At 36.3% G+C, this 17,715-nt stretch overlaps 1 protein-coding gene across 26 annotated transcripts in view; it reads left to right on the forward strand.

Annotated features, from left to right (window-relative positions):
• Positions 1-13,522, forward strand: part of SNX14 (sorting nexin 14) — a 94,318-nt gene extending 80,796 nt beyond the window's left edge. For 25 of the 26 annotated variants that reach the window (XM_015136867.3, XM_077998385.1, XM_015136868.3 and 22 more), the window contains 6 exons: positions 3,924-4,047; positions 4,317-4,481; positions 4,657-4,752; positions 10,963-11,054; positions 11,732-11,788; positions 13,010-13,522. In XM_015136867.3, the coding sequence (XP_014992353.2) occupies positions 3,924-4,047; positions 4,317-4,481; positions 4,657-4,752; positions 10,963-11,054; positions 11,732-11,788; positions 13,010-13,048 (573 nt within the window). In that variant the 3' untranslated portion in view covers positions 13,049-13,522. 26 annotated transcript variants of the gene reach the window in all.
• Positions 13,523-17,715: the final 4,193 nt, after the last annotated feature.

The following is a 17,715-nucleotide window of genomic DNA, read 5'->3' on the forward strand; positions in this document are numbered from 1 at the left end:
TTATCTTTTGGCTTTATTGAGCTTTTCTGTCAGACTTTTAAAATTACCTTTATTTCTGTTATTTTGAAACATTCTTTGTATTTCTTTGGGCTTTTGTTTGTATTACAGTTTTAACTTCTTGTGGTGAAACTAATGCTTAACTTAGCCTTTCTTTTCTAATGTAAGCACTAAAATGTGTACATTTTTCTTTAAATCTGTTTGAACACTGACTTGTAAATTTTAATGTATGGTATTTTTGTTATTCAGTTCAGAATGTTTTATTATGATCCCTTCTTTGACCTCTGGGTTATTTATAATTTTTTTTTTTTTTTTAGTTTACAAACATTCTTGAATTTTCAGATTGTTCCTTTATTGTTGTTATTGATCCTAGTTTAATTACATTGTGGTCAAAGAATACATTCCATGTGATGTAAGTTTCCATTTCCAAGAACAGCGACCTCATTGCTTTCTGATTCGACTAACAGCTTGTCATTTTTTCCAAGTTTTACTACAGACTCCTGCCATTTATCCAGCCTCCACCTACTCCTAGCTTCCAAAGCTAATACCATGTATTTTAGGTTTATGTTATGGCAACACACTACTTTTAGGTACAAATCACTTAAACATTGTTTTAAACAAACCACTCCAAAAGTGAATGGTTTAAAACGACTCTCTTATTTGCTCATGATTCTGTGGGTCAGCAGTTTGGACTTAGCTTAGCTGCATTGTACTTCTGGTCTCACTTGGGCTGCAGTCTTAGAGCTTCTTGAATTGGATGGCCAAAGGTGGCCTCATTCACATGTCTGACTGTGTATGTTTCCTGTTGGCTGGGCAATGTGTCTTCAGCAAGCAATTCTGGGCTCTCATGGTACCAGCATTCTAAGAGGGCTCACGCCAACACACAACTTTCCAGGACTCCGTTGAACATTTTGCTCAACATTTGTCCCAAAGCAACTCATGTAGCCAAGCCCAGAGTTGATGTGGGAGGGGACTGTATCAGAGTTTGGCTATAGAGAAGCTTGATCACTGGGGGCTGTTACTTTAACAGTCTACTTCAGTTTACCAGTTTTGAAAAATTCTCAGCTATTGTTCTTTAGATATTGCCTTCTCTCTATTCCCTCTCTTATCTCCTTCTGTTTTAGTTGTTCTGTTTTCATTTAGTTATCATTCTGTTTTCCATATCTCTTAAGCCTTCCTCCATATTTTCTGTCTTCATTTTCACTACTTTTTGGTGGTCTATGTTAACTTTTTCTGATCTGTCTTCCATCTCTGCCTCTTCAATGTTGTCTGATCTTCTGCATAAACATATCTAAACCTAAAAAAAATTGTTACTGTGTTTCGTATTTTTAGAATTTGTTTGATATTCCCCCCAGGTCTACTATGATTTTAAATAATGGTTTACTATTAGCTGCAGATGTTTTCCAGCAAAACAGATTCATTGCATTATAAAACCCTGGTTGGTACTTAAGATTCTTGAATAGTAAATGCACACGCAGATCGGGAAGAGCAGGAGAAGATAACCTATCTAGTGCTCTGAGGAATATAGTGGCTGAAAACTTGGCTTACGTTGATTTTGTTTGTGGTTTGTCAATATTAATGCCCATTTTGCTTTCCTTGATCGTTACGTTTATCTTTATTGGCATGAAAATTCAATTAAATGTCATTATAAAATAAAAATGTTAAAATGTTAAAGAGGAGAAATTGAGATATGAGCCCTAATTCTTTCCTCTCCTCTGCTCAGGCATCTTAAGTGTCTCTTAGAGAAAGTCTTCAGCCCTCCTCAGTAATAGCTCTGTCTCCTAAGAAACAGACATAGTGTAGTTCATCAGTCTTAGTAATATTTGTCTTCTCCCTCAGGATTATTGAGATTGATATTCAAAACTGCTTGAAAAGATGTGAGAGATTCTTATGAAATTCTTTTTTAGGTGGCCTTCACTATATATGCATACTTTTGTGAAAGATGAAATACGAAAGACCTAATGGGTATGATTTCAGAGGATTAACCAGGCTGAACATAGGGAAAGAAGAATTATATTGGAGTGTGAATTTTAGTACATAGGGAATATGTTTGCAAAATGATTGATGAGTTTGGTCAAACTGGATATTTGCTTTCCTGGTGACTAATAAATGGGCCCAATCTTTTGGGAAATAAATCGATACTATGTAACAGAATAAATCAGGTGTTTATGTTCTTTGACCTCCTGACCTGAATGCTAGGAATTTGTCAGGGAGAAAAATAAGAGAAGAGCTTATAACATGTAAAGGTGTTTATTAAAATATCATTTACGTAAGTGAAAAATTGGAAACAACATGAAATTCTAACATTGTAGGAATGATTATTTTAAGGAAAATCCATTCAAGGAATGTTTTGCAACAGATGAAATTGTGCTTATGAAAACTATAAAGCAACATAAAGACATTTGATACGATGCTAAATGAAAAAGTAGGATGTGCTATTTTTTGAACCTCATTGATTTGTGGCTATGTACATAGAGAGTACAAGTTAATATATAAAAGTTTAATAGTAATGCTATTAGGTGGTTGAGTTTTAATTTAAAGGTTTAAATGCCTCTTTGCTCTGTGTCACTTTATTTAACCTTAGTGATTATTGTCAACAGATGTAATAAACTATATATCTTTTTATTATTCCAACTTTTATTTTAGATTTCTGTTTAAAAATAATGCAAACCGTGCTGAAAATACAGAGGGAAAACAAAATTGAGTTGTTTTTCTCCTCTCTTTTCCAGACTTACTGTATAATATCACTGTTTTTCAATGAAAAAAATTAAACTGAAAAAAGAGTAGAGGGAATAATTTATCAGAAGAGAGAGCCCTTTTCCTATTTTTTGGGTTGTGGAAAAATGTTTTAAGTTTACGCCTCAGCGTTAATAATATCTGACATAAGAGCCAATAGAATATATGGTCTTTGTTCTCAGGATACTTTTCTAGGAGGCTTTTAAAAAAATTCATCTTAAGTGTATTCAGTGAATACACTTTCCTCCACAGTCTCCTTACCTCTCCTCTCCCCTCCCTTCTGCTCCCCTCCCCACTTTTTTTTTTTTTTTTCACAGAGCCTCACTCTGTCACCCAGGCTGGAGTGCAGTGGTGCAATTTCTGGCTCACTGCAACCATTAATTCTTAATATCTTGGTTCCCCCGCTGCCACACATTGATTAGACCTTTCTGGGCTTTGAATATTGTCCAGATAAATTTCATCTGAAGCTGGATTTTTACCTCTACTCATAGTGATTTATAATCTTTAAATCATGTTAGTGGTTTTTTTTGTTTTGTTTTTGTTTTTGTTTTTGTTTTTTTGACAGTCTTGCTCTATCACCCAGGCTGGAGTGCAGTGGCATGATTTTGGCTCACTGTAACCTCTGCTTCCCAGGTTCAAGCTATTCTCCTGCCTCAGCCTCCCAAGTAGCTGGGACTACAGACACGCACCACTACACCTGGCTAATTTTTTTGTATTTTTAGTAGAGATGAGGTTTCACTATGTTGGCCAGGCCGATCTCAAACTCATGACCTCAGGTGATCTGCCTGCCTCGGCCTTCCAAAGTGCTGAGATTATAGATGTGAGCCACTGTGCCTGGCCTAAATCATTAGTTTTAAAGTTAGCTATCAATAATATATTTGTACATCTTTTTATGTTAACTTTTGTGGTATATAAAAACAAAGGAGGGGTCTTTTATGGATGATGAATTACGGACTGTAACTAAAATGAATATTTTAGTTTTTATGTAATATTTTTGGGGAACATGTATTTTTTATTGCAATTTGGGGCATAAATGGGGAATTTTAGAAACATATATTAACCTATCTAATATTCTGTTTTGATTGGAAAAGGTTTAAATGCCTTTGCTGTGTGTCACTTCATCCTTATTGATTATTGTCAGCAGATGTAATAAACTACATATCTTTTTATTATTCCAACTTTTATTTTAGCTTTTCAATGATCTGTTTAAAAATAATGCAAACCGTGCTGAAAATACAGAGAGAAAGCAAAATCAGAATTATTTTATGGAGGTGATGACTGTAGAAGGAGTCTATGATTACCTGATGTATGTAGGTAAGATCTAAGTGGTTTAAGACTTGTTTTTCATTCATCTTACTTCTATGATGCAAATAATGTTCTTGAGTATTGCCCCGTCATAACTGTTTTTTTAATTGAAGATACCTTTCATAATAATTCAATACAATTGTCCTTGATCATATTAAAGTTGCTAGTGTTTACAAATAAAAGATAGACCGTGGTCATCTGTGTTTTCTACATTGGCAAATTTTCAAAAATACCAATTTATCTGGAACAATGAGGTATCCCATTTGATCCTTTCTCAGGACGGGTAGTTTTCCAGGTTCCTGACTGGCTTCATCATCTCTTAATGGGAACTCGAATCCTCTTTAAAAACACCCTGGAAATGTATACTGACTACTATCTTCAGTGTAAACTAGAACAGCTATTTCAGGAGCACCGTTTGGTCTCACTCATAACACTTCTCAGAGGTTTGTATTTTCTCATGTGTTTGTTTCATATTTTGTGTACTCTGTAATTTTAATTGAATCTAAAAGGGGAAGAAATCTTGTTTTGCTTTGGTTTATTAGTACTTCTACTATGAGGAAATCCTTTTTGTATAAGTAGATGAAAATTCCAGAAATACTTCTTTTTACTCTTTTTTAGATGCTATATTCTGTGAAAACACTGAACCTCGTTCTCTCCAAGATAAGCAAAAAGGAGCAAAACAGACTTTTGAAGAAATGATGAATTACATTCCAGGTGTAATATTTAAGAAGTAACTTAATTTCATATAGATAAGCCGTCTTTTGAGGTCACAATGTATAGTAATTATTGAAGTTAATTTTTACTGTGAGTTTTCATTTTACAAATAGTTGCAAAGATCAGTTAAAATTAACACACTAGTTAAATAATTCTTTCAGATGTTATCACTGAGACTGAGATGTTAGGACTTTAAGGCAAGGCTGTTGCTACTCACATAATAGCCAGATTCATTCAAAAATAACTTATAGTCAGACTGGTCAAAGTGACATGTTGTGGGACCATTGAAAGCCTGTGTCTACTACACCATAAGAATAGCTCACTAGTGTGTATGACTAAAAGATCAGAATTCATGTACTGTGAATTTATTGAGCACCTACCATATTCCAGGCATTATGCAAAATGCAAGGGATATAAAAAATGTACTTGAGTAGCTCAGTCTAGAGGAAGACAGGCATATAGACAAAACATACATGTGATAATAGAGGCATTTTCAAGTTACAGAGATACCACAAAGGAGGAGGATGGCCACCTCTTCTGTAAAGTTGGTAGGTTTGGGACACTAAGGAAATGAATGGTAGTAACCTCTTACTGTGATGGGAAATAACAAGGAAGAAATGTCAGGGGGTCAAAGCAGATGATTCTTAGTTTAGAACATTTTGAATGAGAGGTGCCTATAAATTACTCAGGAGGAAGTGTCTGTTAAGCACTTAGATTCGAGGTTCAAAAGTTGGAGAAAAGGTGGTATAGGATAGATTAGTAGAGATATGGGAGCCATGTGTGATTAGATAATAAAGCACAGGGAGAAAGTATGGAGTAAGAAGAGAAAAGGGTGATTTCCAGTTTCTGGTCTGGCACATAAGAACCTGGCCGTCATCACTCCATCCTAGTAACAAGCAAAAAGCTGAATGCACTAAAAAAACTAAACAGCGTTTAGATTCACCAGAGAGTGAGGTCATATGGCAAACCACTGCCCCCCAGATTGGAGAGAATCATAGCTAGCTGGAGCAGAGAAACCCGTGAACTCAAAACCCCTGGAGAAGCCAGTGCTGAGCTAGGGAAATTTGAAGTATAACTGACAAATTGCTACAGCCTTTTAAATCTCTTTTTAAGAGATTAAAAACTCCAGGGGATCACGTCATGGGATTACCCATCCACATTTTTTTTTTTTTTTTTTTTTTTTTGTGATACGGAGTCCCGCTCTGTTGCCAAGGCTAGAGTGAAGTGGCATGATCTTGGCTCTCTGCAACCTCCGCCTCCTGGGTTCAAGCAATTCTCCTGTCTCAGCCTCCTGAGTAGCTGGGACTAGAGTCCCACGCCACCACGCCTAGCTAATTTTTGTATTTTTAGTAGAGATGGAGTTTCACCTTGTTGATCAGGCTGGTCTTGAACTCTAACCTCAGGTGATCCACCTGCCTCGGCCTTCCAAAGTGCTGGGATTACAGGCGTGAGCCACTGTGCCCAGCCCATCCACACTTTTTTTGTGAGTTTTACCTCCAGGGCCTTGACCAAGATCCCACAGTGAATATTGGAGAAAAATCCCCAGGTGCTTCTGGCAGGGGGGCTAGAAGGGAACCATTTTGAAATACATTAGTCAGGGCACTCTGTTCTTGACAAGGCCCTACCCTCAGGAGAAGCTATTTAACCAGAGCCTGACTGACCTGAGGGAAGGGAAATAACCAACTCTAGCCCTGGCCTTCCACATGGAAGAAGGGAAATACCCAACTCCAGTCCACTCTAGCCATCTTGTCCTATGCAAGGGGGACCGGGGGGCCTGAGAAGCATGTGTGAAGTTCACAGTTCAGTGGTACAGGTTCACTAAAAGATTGAGACCCCTTCTTAGGACTATAGAACCCTTCCTCTCCCTCTATATTTTATCACCACATTACTAAAGGCCTGTTTGCAGCAGTTCTGCTTAACTTGTGCATCATGTCCAGCTATCATAAAAAAGTTACAAGACATATTAAAGGCAAGAAAATACAGTTTGACGAGAAAGAGCAAGTATCAAAACCAGAGTCAGATATGGCAGTGATGTTAGAATTATATACCAAGTAGGATTTATCCCAGGTATTCAAGGCTGGTTTAGCATTCATTCAAAAGTCAATTAAGGTAGTCCATCACATCAGCAGGCTAAAGAAGAAAAATCATGATCATAACAGTAGATGCAGAAAAAGCATTTGACAAAATCTAACACCCACTTGTGATATCAGCAAACTAGGAATAGAGGGGAACATCCTCAACTTGATAAAGAATATCTACAAAAACACCTATAGCTAACATCACACTTGATGAAAAACTTAAAAGCTATCTCACTAAGATGAGGAGCAAGGCATGCTCTCACTACTGCTTTTCAACATTGTACTGGAAGTCCTAGTTAGTGCAGTAAGACAAGAAAAGGAAATAAAGAGCATACTGATTGGGAAGAAAGAAATAAAACTATCTTTGTTCACAGATGACATGATTGTCTATGTAGAATATCCAAAAATTGACCAAAACACTTCTGCAAATAATAAGTAATAATACACAAAATTCAATTACTTTTCCTGTATATCATCAATGAGCAAATGGTATTTGAAATTAAAAAAAATACCATTTGCATTAGCACCCCGAAAAGTGAAATACTTGGGTAATAATCTAACAAAACATGCACAAGATTTATATGAGAAAAATTGTAAAACTTTAATTAAATCAAAGAACTAAATGGAGAGATACTTTATGTTTGTGGATAGGAAGACTCTTTTTTTCAAGATGTCGGTTCTTTGAACTTCATGTATAGATTCAATGCAGTCCCAATCCAAATCCCAGGAAGTTGTTTTGTGGGTATTAACAAACATTTTAAAGTTTATATGGAGAGGCAAAAAGACCCAGAATAGCCAACTCAATTTTGATTGAGAACAACAAAGTCACAGGATTGACACTACTTTTCTTCAAGACATACTATAAAGCTACAGTGATCAAGAAAGTGTGATATTAGCAAAAGAATAGACAAATGGATGGATGGAACTGAATAGAGAGCCCAGATATAGACCCACATAAATAATGTTAAATGATCTTTGACAAAGTTGCAAAGGCAATACAATGAAGAAAAGTAATGAAGAAAAGTTAGTCTTTTCAACAAATGGTGCTGGAACAACTGGACATCCACATGCAAGAAAAAAAAAAATCTAAACACAGACCTTACACCCTTCACAAAAACTAAACTCAAAATCAATTATAGGCCGGGCACGGTGGCTCACGCCTGTAATCCCAGCACTTTGGGAGTCTGAGGCGTGTGGATCACCAGAGGTCAGGAGTTCGAGACCAGTCTGGCCAGGATGGTGAAACCCCATCTCTACTAAAACTACAAAAATTAGCCAGGCATGGTGGCGGGCACCTGTAATCCCAGCCACTCAGGAAGCTCAGGCAGGAGAATTGCTTGAACTTGGGAGGCAGGGGTTGTAGTGAGCTGAGATAGCACCATTGCACTCCAGCCTGGGTGACAGCGTAACTCCATCTCAAAAACAAACAAATCAATTTTAGACCTAACTGTAAAAAGCAAAACTGTAAAACTTAGAGGATAACAAGGGAGAAAATGTAGATGACCTTCTGTTTGGCAATGACTTCTTAGTTGCAACACCAAAGACATGAACCGTGGAAGAAATAATTGATAATCTTTACTTCATTAAAATTAAAAATTTTGCTTTGTGAAAAACACTATAAAGAGAATGAAAAGAGAAGCCACAGACTGGGAGAAAATACTTGCAAAAGACATGCCAGATAAAGGACTGTTACCAAAAATGTACAAAGAAATCCTGAAACTCAACAGTAAGAACACAACCTGATTTTAAAATTGGCCAAATATCTTGACACCTCACCAAAGAAGATTACACATAAGCATATGAAAAGATGCTCTACATCATATGTCATCAAGGAAATGCACATTTAAAACCATGAGATACCACCACACACCTGTTAGAATGGCCCAGATCCAGAACACCAACACCACCATTTGCTGGTGAAGATGTGGAATTCTCATTCATTGCTGGTGGACATGGAAAATGGTACAGCCACTTTGGAAGACAGGTGAGCAGTTTCTTACAAAACTAAGCACACTCTTACCATGAGATCTGGCAATTATCTTTCTTGATATTTACCCAAAGCAGTTGAAAACATGTCCACCCAGAAACCTGCACATGATTGTTTATAGCAACTTCAAAATTGCCAGAATTTGGAAGCAGCCAAGGTGTTCTTTATTTAGGTGAATGGATAAATAAACTCATACTTCTAGACAATGGGATATTATTCAGTGCTATAAAGAAATGAGCTGTCACATCATGAAAAGTCATGGAGGAGCCTGAAATTCATCTTACTAAGAGAAAGAAGCCAATCTGAAAAGACTGCATACTGTATAATTTCAACTATCTGATATTTTGGAAAAGGCAAAACTAAGAAGACAGTGGATTGGAGGGGAGGGAGGGATGAATAGGCAGAGCACAGAGGATTTTTTAGGGCAATGAAACTATAATGGTGATTACATATCATTATCTATTTGTCCAAACCCACAGAATGTCCAACACCAGGAATGAACTCCAATGTAAATTATGGACTCTGGGTAATAATGATGTACCAATGTGTGTTCATCAGTTGTAACAAATGTGCACTCTTGTTGGGGATGTCGATAGTGTGGGAGACAGCATGTTTTGGGACGGGGAACATATGCGAAATCTCTTCCTTCTGCTCAGTTTCACTGTGAACACAAAACTACTTTTAAAAAAGTCTATTTTAAAAAGAGAAGAGGGCTTAGGACAGAACCTTAGAGAATTCTTAATATTGAAGAACTAACCTTAGAATAGTTCTGCTGTTCCTTGTGAAAATAATTAACTTAAATGTCTGCTCTGAATATAAAAGTGAACGTAAGCTGTTTTTAGTAAATTTTCTGTAGGCAAATGATGAAATAATTTTTTTTTTACCTGTTTTCTGATATAGTGACCCTTAGTGTTCATACTTTTAACAGTCTCAGCTTTGATACTCAGAAACAACATGGAGAACCAGAGAATATAGTGATTTGTTATTTTGCTGAGGCACAAATTCAAACCACATTCACTTTAAGACTCCTGTTTGGGAGAGTAACTTAGCTCTTAAGTAAGCTTAGCATTCCTTTCTGTAAGATTCTCTGCTCCTCATCTCTTGCTTAGTGACACCTGAAGTATCTGAAGGAATCACGTGTCTGTGTTCATTAGTTTCATGCATATTAATTGGGAAATTCCATGTAGTATTGGTGAGTTTGAGGATTAACAAAGATTTGTATTGGGCCACATATCTTGAAAATACCAAGGATATACTATGCCTATTGTAAATTAAATTTGGCCTTGTCTCCTAGCATTAGAATATTTTATGACTAACACTAGGCGTTTAGTTATGATAGGGGAAAAGGATAAATATTTGAGTACCTTGTTTATATAAGAATAACTCCTTTTTTTTCTGCTTGGGGAAAACATTCAGTGGAGATCTTAATAAGGACTGACTTGGTAACAGAATGGATATTAGTGGTGGATGACATCTATACAGCCAGACACAAATCTGTACTTGTTGGACCCTAAATAAGTGTATAAATATTTGTTATATTTCCTAAAATGATTGGTCTGTAAGATAGTTAATAGTAACTTATGCAAAAGTCCAGAAATTAGGTGTTCATATTCACTGAGAAAAGTCTGCCTTAAAAATTAAACTTCTTTTTTCTGATATTAAGAGCACTATGAAAATATATAGAATAAAAAGTAGAAGCTATCCTCTGCCCACTGTGTAGAAGTCGGCTTATCCTCCATTGGGTGTTAATGTTTACATTTTCCATGCGTTTCTATACGTGTGTGTACAGATGTGCAAACATCATTTTGGGGTTTAATTTGTTTTGTTTGCCCTTAGTGGGGTAATACAGTAAGTATTATTTTCCAACTAGCAGTTTTTTTTTTAACTCCAGCATTTCTCAGAGCTTGCATTATGCATTGTGCATTGTGAATCTCCAAAAGTGGGATACATGATACTGCATGTGTCAACTTGACCCTAAAAACCTCTTGTCCAGGAGCCTCTTATAGACACACTGGTTTGGGGAGTACTGATTTGCAGTTTTTGCCTAATATCTGGGAAACAGGGTGGTGATTTTGCTTTATGATCCAGTTAATGGTGAGTCATTTTATAATATAAAATTATTTCACATGTGGCCTTTTTGTTTAGATCTGTTAGTCAAGTGTATTGGTGAAGAAACCAAGTATGAAAGCATCAGACTTCTGTTTGATGGCTTACAGCAGCCAGTACTCAACAAGCAGGTAAAGCACATTAAAGCTGATAAACTCGTGTTGGCTAGGTTTGGTGAATGACATAGTAAGGTGTCTGGTAACTTATTAGCTGTATAAATGACACTATACTAAACCAAGGCAATATAATTTTAAACATTCAGATAGAAAAGAAGTTTTATTTGTGTTACTCTTTTTATGTCAGTTTTTTTCTTAATAAGATGAATTATTTTGATTTAAAATTAATATATAGTAATTGCAGAAAATTTGGAATAGAAAATTCATGAAATACAGTAAAAAATTAAAAATTGATAATTCCATTGTTCAAGTCACATAGAATAACCAGTTAATATTTTTATGTTTATGGTTTATGTAAACTATATATAAGCTTTACATATTCTGTTGAGATCTTGATACGTTGTAATTTTGTCTTTTTGTTTTTCTAAAAATTAAAATATTTAACATAAAAATGAATTAATGAGGCATAATAGAGTGTCCTTACGCAAACACATGTGTACTTATTACTTATTTTGGAAATAGAACAATATTGATACTACCGAGGCTATTTTTGTGCTTGTTTTATATTATCAGTCCCATTCCTTGCCTTCTCACTTAGAAGTAACCACAATCTTTAATTTTGTGTTTATCATTTTTATGGTTTTTATGTTTAGTGCCTAACATTTATTATTATTCTTTTTTTGGTGCTTTAGCTGACTTATGTTTTATTGGACATTGTGATACAGGAACTGTTTCCAGAGCTCAATAAGGTAACTGAAAAGCAGTAATTTTATTCATTATTTTCTTAATGGTATACTGACATTTATTTTAATTAGGGACATAAATGTAAGAAAACCCTTGTCTCTGTTCTCTGTGATTCTTTAAAAAATTAACCTCAGCAAGTTGCCTTTTATATTTTCTTTATTAAACATGCCCAAACAAATGTGGGGGACAGCTATTGAATAGCTTCTGCTTTGACTTCATCCCTTTTTAATTACAAGCAGATAGGGACCCTACAGTCTTTCCAGGAGAAGTGAGTTTAAGTCCTAGCACTAGAATAGGCCAAGCTCAGTGTTGTCATCTGCACCATTGTATGCTGTATAAGTCAGAAACTGGAGTATTTTTGAAGCAATTTTTATATAAACCCAAGTACAAAATGAACTAAAATTAGAGCACGATCATATTATTATGTTGAATCTTGAGGATTTTGAGTTTTGAGCAAAGTTTCAAGTCATTATTTTCTGTCTTATTTTTTGACTAATCCTTTTGGTTGGATGAAACAACTATTGTTCAGTGCTGTGGTGTTGCAATGAAGTGTCACTTTTGCAGAGTAGAGGAAACCAGATTTGTGCTATTTACTTATTATAAACTTTCAAGTTGGCCAGGCGCGTGTCTTACGCTTGTAATCCCAGCACTTTGGGAGGCTGAGGCAGGGGGATCACGAGGTCGGAAGATCAAGACCATCCTGGCTAACACAGTGAAACCCCGTCTCTACTAAAAATACAAAAAATTAGCCGGGCATGGTGGCAGGTGCCTGTAATCCCAGCTACTCGGTAGGCTGACGCGGGAGAATTGCTTGAACCCGGGAGGCGGAGGTTGCAGTGAGCCGAGATCGCGCCATTGGACTCCAGCCTGGGTGACAGAGCGAGACTCCATCTCAAAAAAAAAAAAAAATTTCAAGTTATGATATTAAGTGCATGTTAAAACAGAGTGGCAGTTACAGACTTTATATCTTTAATTTTCATGGGAATCAACAACAGGAAACCTTTAGCTATGTTTGAGACTTCATAAGGTCTGTCATTAAATATTGCCTTTTTTTCTCATATCTAGAACATAGATATTACTTGCTCCATATGCCAACCAATTTATTTTGGTTTACAATATATATATGTCTTAGGTTAGAATTTTAATTCTAACTAGAGCTGTTAGGCAATTTACAAATGAACCTGTGTCTTCTTGTCTTATGTTAAATGGATTTATTTTTACTTTAGGTACAAAAGGAAGTTACCTCTGTGACATCTTGGATGTAAACACTTGGATTTGGTATAGAATAACCCATTGAAATTTCTGCTGTGCTAGGGTGGTATAAGTGTACTTTTTTGGGTATATTCTTATATATATTATGTACATTGCTGTCTGAAATTTTAATTATTTTTTGTTTTTAATAAAGACTAACATAAACTTAATAATGATTAAAAGTGATTGAGTCTCATAGCCTGTCATTTGCTAGCTATGATCCAAATTTTATTAGAACATACGTCACTTGTTATTGCCATTTTTAAAAGAGAAAATTCGTAATGATAGGGCAAACAGATAAGACTGATAAACTTCGTATTGTATAACTTTGAAAATAATTATGCCTAGTATGGAGAAACAGGAGTAAGATCTGATTTTCTTATGTAGAGTTAATATATTTTAGTAGATTGGTTTTCCTTTTTTTATTTTGTACATAGTTAACTGTGTATCTATAAATAAAACATCCTGTATGAGTTTTTCATAATAAACAAGGGACTTCTCCTTATTCTTGCTGGGTGTCTGACAGGCCGTAGCCCTGTTCGGTGTGAAAACTGAATACTTACAGATACTTGTGATTGTGTGGTTGCCTCTAAGTTTCACTGAATTGTCTGTAACTATCAATATATTCCCAAAGCTCATATAAACAATTTAGGCAAGTAGGTTTTTAGTTTATGTTGTCTGTTATCTCTTCAAAAGAAAAATGTAGAATTACTTATACTTCTTGAAAGTTAACTTAAAAGATTATTTTTAAAGAATCAGTGTTTCAGAATTTTTGCAGTTCCTTACCATGTCTCACAGTTATCCTTGAAACAAATTTGTCACGATTGAGCATTTTGCATTAGGTTATTGGCTGTAGTGTTTATTCAGAATATTTATTGAGCTTCATCCATGTATTAGACACTAAGCTGGGTAATGTGAGAACACTGAATATAATTTAGAAAATTAACAAATTTAATTATACCATTCATTTTTCTCAAGATTTCAAAAAATGGTTGTTAGGTGTTACAAATTTTTTAAAAGGTTTTCTTAGCAGTTCTGTTATACTTTTAAATACTTGAAAGTTCTAGGATATGTATGAGTTTCCGTGAATCAGTGGGTTTTTTTTCTTTTTTTTTTTTGAGACGGAGTCTCGCTCTGTCGCCCAGGCTGGAGTGCCGTGGCGGGATCTCAGCTCACTGCAAACTCCGCCTCCGGAGTTTATGCCATTCTCCTGCCTCAGCCTCCCGAGCTGCTGGGACTACAGGTGCCCGCCACCTCGCCCGGCTAGTTTTTTGTATTTTTTAGTAGAGACGGGGTTTCACCGGGTTAGCCAGGATGGTCTCGATCTCCTGACCTCATGATCCACCCGTCTCAGCCTCCCAAAGTGCTGGGATTACAGGCTTGAGCCACCACGCCTGGCCCGAATCAGTGGTTTAATACCAAGCCTTAATGAACAGTTACTGATTTCTCAGGGACAGGTGGAAAATTGATCAAACCATTCACATTTAAATCCATGGCATTTTGAATATTATTATTTAAAATGTCATAGGTAAACTGGAAAAATGAAATATTTTACAGCCTTTTTTATGTCATCCTTACCTATTCTTCTTTAAATTGTGATATTCTCTTTATTTAGATAAGAAAAAATTTGTGGGTGTATCATGTCTACTCGAGTTGCCTTAACAAAACACTAGACACTGGGTGGCTTACCACAGACGTGTACTTCTCACCGTTATGGAGGCTGGGAATTCCAAGATCAAGGTGCCAGCAAATTAGGTTCCATTCTGAGGCCTGTTCTCTTGGCTTGTAGGTGGCTGGCTTCTCGCCGTGTGCTCACATGACCTCTTGTACACATGTGGAGAGGTAAAAAGAAATCTCATTCTTTCTTCCTCTTCTTAAAAGGCCACCAATCCTGTTGAATTACGGTCTGACTCTTTGGACTTCATTTAACCTAAATTATCTCCTAAAGGTTCTATCTTCAAATATAGTCACATTGGGATTTATGGTTTCAGCATATGAATTTTAGGATATAGTACAATCCATAACAGTAGGTGAGCTCTATTTAAAGAAGATGTTATGTATAAATGTCTGAACATATACAGTTAATAAACCACATTATGAAAGGTGAAAGGAACTAAAATGCAATCCCTATTTAATTTGCCAGGCACTTTATACACATCATCACAGCAACTCTGAGGTGGTGGTTCTTCTATTTTATAGATGAGGATATGGGGGCCTGAACGAGTGGTAAAATTAGAATTTGAATTAGTATCTCTCTAGTCTTCACGTTCTTGTCACTGTTGCACCTTGAAAGGAACTTGTTTTCAGATGTAGTCACTCTCTGGATCCCTTTAAAAAGTATGCTCCCTGATTTATTTCAAAAATTTACTTTGCACATTCCTTTCTATTCATGTTTGTGTGTGTCCTCTAGTGTATGAGCTTCATGAAGAACACATTTTTAAATGTGTTTACATAAACAGAGCTGTCAGTTTTTCTGGTTGGGGGAGATACAATGAAGTTAAATAGATGTGAAAACACTTTGAAATTTATAAAGAACATGTAAGATTGTGTTAAAAGTATTAAATTTTTTTTCTTCAACTTTTAAGTTCCGGGGTACATGTGCAGGCTGTGTGGGTTTGTTACATAAGTAAACGTGTGCCATGGTGGTTTGCAGCACAGATCAACCCATCACCTAGGTATTAAGCCCAGCATCCATTAGCTATTCTTCCTGATGCTCTCCTTCCCCCTGCCACCTCCTGGACCCCCACCACAGGCCCCAGTGTGTGTTGTTCCCCACCATGTGTCCATGTGTTTTCCTTGTTCAGCTTCCACTTGTGAAAACATGCAGTATTTAGTTTTCTGTTCCTGCATTAGTTTGCTAAGGGTAATAGTTACATATTAGAAGATTCTGATTGAAAGCATTTAAATTACCATTTATTGACTTCCTAAAAAATGTTATATTTTTACAATAGAAGTATAAACAGAAGTCTGATTTGCCCACTGTTGTTCTTAGCAGACTGTATAATGACATATGTACAAGTTATAATTTCAGATATAATCAACATGAGAATAAAAAATGACTGACTGAATGAAGAAACAAATGAGTATGTCTTCTTAGCCCACTATACAGTAGTACTCCTTTATCTGCAGTTTTGCTTTCCAAGGTTTCAGTTACCCAAGGTCAACCAAGGTCTAAAAATAGGCAAGTACGGTATAATAAGATATTTTGAAAGACCGCACTCACATAACTTTTGTTATAGTATGTCATTGTAATCATTCTATTTTGTTAATCTCTTACTGTGCCTAATTTTACATTAAATTTTATAGGTATGTATGTATAAGAAAAACAGTACAGTCATGTGCTTCATAATGATGTTTTAGTCAATGATGGATTGCATATATGACAGTGGCCCCATAAGATTGTAATGGAGCTGAAAAATTCCTGTCGCTTGGTGATATAGCCAACTTAATGTCATAGGACAACATTTGTGGTGATGCTAGTGCAAACCTGTATTTCCAGTCACAGAAAATTGGTAATAAACCACTGTATTACTGGCTTATATATTTAGTATACTTTTTAGCATTACTTTAAGGTGTACTCCTTCTGCTTATAAAAAAAAGAGTTGACTATAAAAAAGCTCAAGACAGGTTTTTCAGGAGGAATTCCAGAAGAAAGCATTATTATCTTAAGAGAGGACAGCGCCATGCATGCTGCTGCCCCTGAGTACCTTCAGTGGCATAAGATGTGGAGGTGGAAGATAGTGATGTTGATGATCCTGTCCCTGTGTAGGCTTACACTAGTGTGTATGTGTCTTAGTTTTTTGTTTTTTTAAACTTCTGTGAGACAGGGTCTCACTTTGTTATCCAGGCTGGAGTGCAGAGGCGTGATTGCAGCTCACTGCAGCCTCAAACTCCTGGGCTCAAGGGATCCTCCTGCCTCAGCCTACCAAGTAGGTATATTCCCAGGCGTGAGGCTGAGGCGGGAGGATCCCTTGAGCCCAGGAGTTTGAGAACAGCCAGGGCAACAGAGTGACATCCTTTCTCTGCAAAAAAAAAAAAAAAAAAAGAGAATTAACCGGACATGGTGGCACATCCCTATAGTCCCAGCCACTTATGAGGCTGAGGTGAGAGGATTACTTGAGCCTGGGAGGTTGAGGCTTCAGTGAGCAGTGATTGTGCCATTGCACTCTACCCTGGGCAACGGAGTGAGACCCTTTCTCTAAAGAAATTAAATAAAAATAGAAAAAAAGCTTATAGAGTAAAATATAGTAAAAGAAAATACTTTTGTACAGCTGTACAATATGTTTGTGTTTCAGGCTAGGTATTAGAAAACTGTCAAAAAGTTAATGCTACTCTCTTTTTTTTTTTTTTTTAATTTATTTATTATTATTATACGTTAAGTTGTAGGGTACATGTGCATAACGTGCAGGTTTGTTACATATGTATACTTGTGCCATGTTGCTGTGCTGCACCCATCAACTTGTCATTTACATCAGGTATAACTCCCAATGCAATCCCTCCCCGCTCCCCCCTCTCCATGACAGGCCCCGGTGTGTGATGTTCCCCTTCCTGAGTCCAAGTGATCTCATTGTTCAGTTCCCACCTATGAGTGAGAATATGCGGTGTTTAGTTTTCTGTTCTTGTGATAGATTGCTAAGAATGATGGTTTCCAGCTGCATCCATGTCCCTACAAAGGACACGA

Source organism: Macaca mulatta, chromosome 4 (genome assembly GCF_049350105.2).
Source record: "Macaca mulatta isolate MMU2019108-1 chromosome 4, T2T-MMU8v2.0, whole genome shotgun sequence".
Classification (NCBI taxonomy): domain Eukaryota; kingdom Metazoa; phylum Chordata; class Mammalia; order Primates; family Cercopithecidae; genus Macaca; species Macaca mulatta.